At 46.6% G+C, this 5,233-nt stretch overlaps 1 protein-coding gene across 1 annotated transcript; it reads right to left on the bottom strand.

Annotated features, from left to right (window-relative positions):
* Positions 1-894: 894 nt before the first annotated feature.
* On the bottom strand, positions 895-3,164 carry LOC147881162 (uncharacterized). Its single transcript, XM_087370137.1, has 3 exons — positions 3,067-3,164; positions 1,924-2,651; positions 895-1,842 (listed from the first exon to the last, which is right to left on the bottom strand). The coding sequence occupies exons 1-3, from the start codon at positions 3,143-3,145 to the stop codon at positions 1,189-1,191; spliced, it is 1,461 nt and encodes a 486-aa protein (XP_087226263.1). The 5' UTR covers positions 3,146-3,164; the 3' UTR covers positions 895-1,188.
* Between the last annotated feature and the right edge of the window lie 2,069 nt (positions 3,165-5,233).

Here is a 5,233-nt window from a genome sequence, read left to right as displayed (position 1 = left end):
AATCTATTAAGCAAATTGAGAACACTTCATTCCCATGGAATCGAAGTAACAACAGCACATATTTCGAAGTGCACAAGTGAGTATGTTGTCATCTTTGGGATCGTGGAACAAGTGCTTCGCAACACATTTCATGCACCGAAATTCACTATCATTGTTAGTGACTTCAACATTGACATGCTCGAAGAAAGTAACGACTCCACAATCCTCCGCCGCATAATGCAAACTTTTAACTGCCATTTGCATATAAATGAGCCCACAACCATTTATGGCAATCATCTACACCATCTTTTAAGCAACATTCAGATTAGTAACAGAAGTCATGACTCATATGATTCCGCTTGTGGCAAAGAGAGGGAAACCCACGTCCAAAAATTACTGCACATTGTAAAACCTATGAGAATAAGTGGAAGGTTTCAACAGCATTTGGAAAAAGAGCCTGGCTGCCACCCTCGGAAACACAGAAAGCTGCTCAATTATATACATTAGAAAGACATAATAGCATAACATCACACAACTGGATGCAAACGAAAACTCAACTTTGCCTCAAGAGCTTATGGATTCATTGTTTGTGATGTCTTCTTTACACACAATGAAGTATGATGAAGATGGATGGACAGCCTAGGTATTGTCTACCACCTCTTTGTTGCACCTGAGAGACTTACGAGAAAGCAGAGTATCTATGGAAAGCTTTCAAACATTTTGGATGCACATTGAGACCAACGTAGCATACCACTAGAAAAACTCGTGTTTCTCTTGCGCTTATTTATTCTGTTTTGAAACTTCTTGATCACTTACTCTCGTAGAATCAGTTCGACAAGACTGTTGCACACTCTTTCGCAAAAACATAGATCAACAGACAATCGATATAAACTTTATGAGCTTGAACGCCTTAACAGACGGTAACTTGTAATTGATTCCTGGTACATGTACTTTTCTGTTCCGCAGCTCGCGACTGGGGACAAAAACAAATCTAAGCCAACATAACAATTGCCTAATCAGAGTAAAGGTGAACAAAAAAGAACGGATAGTCGCTGGCACTAGGACCCTTCGAAACTTCTAATTGTTGCAAAAGCTGAGATGAAAGATCACTGTATGAGGTTGGTATTCATCAACTGGCATCGGATACCAAGCTTACACTTGTTGACACCGATGACAGATTATACTGTAATGCGAATAGAGAGAAGCAGATTATTGAGAATCGTCAGCAGGAAAACGCAGATGTTTGCCCTTCGGAGTTGGCAGGCCCTTGAGGTGCAACACGTTTGGGGATATGGTCGCTCCTGAGGAGAGGACCAATTCTTCTTCGATTTCATCGTCGCTGTTGTAGATGAAGCAAGAGTGCTTACCCTTGTACTCTGGCAGCCCCCCTTCATCATCTCCTCCTGCTGTCATATAACCCAGAGATCTACACAGTTCGCTGCATTCGACCTCATTTTCTTCAACGCCTTCTTCATAGCGATCAACCTGACCTTCGTAGTAGTCGCATTCATCTTGGTTTTCCACCGCCCAATTCTGCAAGCGGAAATTACCAGACGCCGGATTCGGATTACTGGCTTTCCAAGCTGCTCGACATCCTGTTCCATGCGCGTCCCGTACCACTTTGCAAGATGCATCTTCTGGCGAGCTGAAATTTACCAAGACAGACCAATCCGAAGTCGTATCGCTCTGCGACTCTTGCACGGGCAGCACTCTTCTATTCTCAGACGAGCAAGCACTGGTTAACGATGACAAGCTTATCTCTAATGCAGGATCTCGTTCTGGAGTTCCGAATTGCAAGGCACGCGTGACAGGATTCCCGGGCATGTCGCTAGCTCGCTTATGGCCATCTTCCCCCTCAAGTACCTGTGATATTGTCCTTTGAATACCTGAACGAAGATGGAAAAACCGGAGATCACAACAAAGCCAACTTAATTAAAGCCATACCTTTTCGGACCCTGTGGAGAGTACTTCCCGCTCCGGAAACGCAATTCCAGTGTTGATTAACTGACTCAAGGTAGAAACAGGAGTATGCATCTGAGCTCCATGGATTACAGAGGCATTGGCTTCCCTTTCTGAATACTTCGCATCTGGATCAACTAACTGACTTACAGAAGAAACTGGGGTCATCATTTGCCCAGTCCAGGCGGATGTGTTGCGAGAATTTGGGAGATCCGATGCATGAAAGTAAGCTTGCTCTGGAGTTGTAGGTTCAGTATGGCTATCATCGACAGTTAGGCTATCGGTATTTGCGACTGGGGAGACACCCAGATCTACATAGACTGGTAGAGGCATGTCGTTGACAGGCATGCGCCGGGGAGAAGAAGGCGAAACGATGGTGGTGGCAGGCGTATGGTATGGCGTGGGAGCTGCGAGCCTGCTAGGCGAAGCGAGGAAGCAGTTGATGTGAGAGAGGGTTCGGAGGTTGGGGGCCTTGTGAATCTCCGTGTCCACTTTGTGCAGAAGGAATTTCACCTGTGATCTGAGCGCATCTTCTCCGCTAGGTGTGGCTTCAAGCCCGGGCGAAGTCGAGAGAGCTAATCCTGCATTGCCCCCTGCCGAGACGACGCACGGGGATGCTTGTCCGGCGACCTCCGTATCATTTGTGACGTCTGCCAGCACTCTGCGCTGGAATCTTTTCTTGGAGATGCTCCCTGCGCTGAGAGGAGGCTTAGCTGCGCAACATCGAAGTAAAGTTAACTCAATTGAAAAAATGGTCAACAGCACACGAGACACAACTCGAAACAGGACACAAATGCGCGCGCGCAGAGGTACCGATATCTGGAACTAGGAGTGATAAGGGCGAAAACCGCAACAACAACCAATTCCCGGAGGCGAAAGGATCGGTGCGAGCAGAGAGCGTAATCTTCGAAAATCGAAAGAAATACTGGACAGCAAGACGATGGCAAAAGCGCACACAAACAGGCAGGACAAGAGATCGAAGCAGCAGGATCGTGGTGCGCGGGGTGAGTGCAAGCGCATATACTGCGCGATCTGTGAAGGATTGAAGGAGGTTACAGATGATGAGCGGATGGCAAAATCTGAGAAAGCATCAAACAGCGAAACGAAACAAAATGGCGAAAGGCGAACCAGATCTGCAGAGGGGAGGAGGAGGAGATGCAGGAGCTTCCACCATAGCTTGTGTTAAAGCTTCTTGCGCCATTGCCATAGCTTGTTTTGGAGCTTTATCCGCCATAGCCATGAATCAACCAAGAAGAAGAGGAAGAAGAAGATGAAGCAAAAACGAAACTTTTCAAATTTTCAAATTTCAAATTTTGGCGCCACATTCGACCGTTGCACTTCTAGCCGTTGGACTGCCTTTGCTGCCCCTGGCTGGCACGATGCCCTTGCCTTGGCCGCAGCGGCAGTCGACTGCTCGTAGCCTGGCTGCCTGGATTTCACAAATTCCAACCCAGATACCATAGTCCTCGAAGAAGCTGGCGAAGGATTCCATTCAACAGTAACTGCTCAAATTTCCAAGGTAAGTTTCTACTTTCAGCGTTGTCGTTGAGCGGTTTTTCTTCCAGGAAGCCATCGATTCAACAATAGAGGCAAAACTATATGCTTTTAGGGTGTAAAAATTGGTTTCCTTCGTATCCTTTCTCGGCATGTCGTCTTGCGCACGATGTATTGAGCAGGGTTGGTCCCAATATCATGACCATGCAACAAGAAGCCCTCTGCAATCAGGATGGTCCACAATAGCCAACAACACAAGTAGCAATGCTCCCATGGAAGATATGTAGATAGAATGGAAAGCTTTCCAACTCTCACCTATGGTTGTTCTCGAGTTGCAATTGATGTGGCTACTCATTTTCGCGAACAGAAATGATGTAATGAGTGAATTGACAGCTGCTCAATGTCATCTGCGGAAAGGTTTTAGACAGCCAATCTTATCTAAGTAGATATATCACGACAATGCCTAAGTTACTCTTGATCTTAAGAGTTTGTAGTACCGGTTTGCACAAAAAGTTGGAACCTGAAAACCCATGTGCTATAGAGACGAATAGCTCAGTTGCTTGTCACCTGTAGATTTCCAGCTCCCTGGTGGATTAGCCTCAATCCAGTAGATACAAGAGAAGCTAATCAACGATAGAAAGATCCAATGAAAGAAGATCCAACGAAACAAAATAGAGAGCCTTGGTGGATTAGCCCAGAAGATACGAGAGAAGCTAATCAACGATAGAAAGGTCCAACGAAAAAAATAAAGAGCTTGTCACCTATAGATTTCCAGCTCCCTGGTGGATTAGAGTAGAATCCGCTTAAGGAAAGAAAGATGCCCTCAACGATTGCAAGCTAATCACTACTTTGCTTCAATGCTTTCTTGGAGTCTTGGCTGTTGGGCATCATCCTTAGTATCTTGGAGTCTTGGCTGCTGTAACCGAATAGGAGGTGGAAATCTGCGTTCTTGTAACTGAAGGGGAGAGAGCTAAGGGGAAGTGGGAGATGAGTCCAAGCAAGTGTAAGAAAATAATACAACGTCTATGCTCAACAAGTAACAGGATCTCGTACGCAAGAGAGAAAACAAGATAGTATGGAGAATCAAAAATTTGATTACTATAGAACTGATACAATAGATGGCACTACCTCCCAACCGTGTGCTCTTGTGAAAGAAGCTTCGATGGCATGCCGGAAACAGTAGAAGACGGAGGCTGGATGCTAAGGAATCAGGGTTGCTGTAGCCAGTGATGAAATGGGCTTCACGGGCTTGCTCTTATATAGCCACCAGTCGTAGTCAGTTAGGCTTAATTGGGTGACCGACCCAGTCCGCCCAAAACGGTCGACTGGGGGTTGGTCCCAAAATAGGCCACCGACCATACGATAGAACTGGTGCGCAAAACAGAGCAACTGCCCTACGGTCGCGTTTGGCCCACAGCCATCCGGGATCATCTGAGGCTCCAAACAGGCCCCGCAACCTGAGAGTGGGCTGCCCCGGGAAAATGCTCCATCTACTCTCAGTGCGGTTAGTCAAGGGATGCCTTCCCGCACTTGCATGTAGCCTAGTTGGTGTGTGCCAACTCTATCTGAAGCCGTCCATCCATCAGGCCACACATGGCCCCCATCTGGTGTCCAAACCAGGACCTATCGGATAACCGAGCTACTCAAATGCCTTCTCCTCATATGGGGGGCTTACAAGTAGAGTTAGCTGATTCTGGCGTAGTTACATGAGAGTGGAGCATTGATATCTAACAGCAAGCTCCATAGCTATTGGATTGCCACATGGCATAGCTATTTGATTGCCATGTGGATCCTCTCCTTA

This window comes from Dipteris shenzhenensis, chromosome 31 (assembly GCF_047967505.1).
Source record: "Dipteris shenzhenensis isolate YYH24624 ecotype China chromosome 31, Dip_SZ_1.0, whole genome shotgun sequence".
Classification (NCBI taxonomy): Eukaryota; Viridiplantae; Streptophyta; class Polypodiopsida; order Gleicheniales; family Dipteridaceae; genus Dipteris; species Dipteris shenzhenensis.
This window is presented reverse-complemented; position numbering and strand designations above follow the sequence as displayed.

Excerpts from the sequence above, each read along its gene's own strand:
- LOC147881162 (XM_087370137.1), bottom strand. The coding sequence starts at position 3,145 with ATGGCAATGGCGCAAGAAGCTTTAACACAAGCTATGGTGGAAGCTCCT. Across the intron at positions 2,652-3,066 it reads TCCTCCCCTCTGCAGATCTG|CTAAGCCTCCTCTCAGCGCA; the intron begins GTTCGCCTTTCG and ends GATGTTGCGCAG. Across the intron at positions 1,843-1,923 it reads TCTCCACAGGGTCCGAAAAG|GTACTTGAGGGGGAAGATGG; the intron begins GTATGGCTTTAA and ends ACAATATCACAG.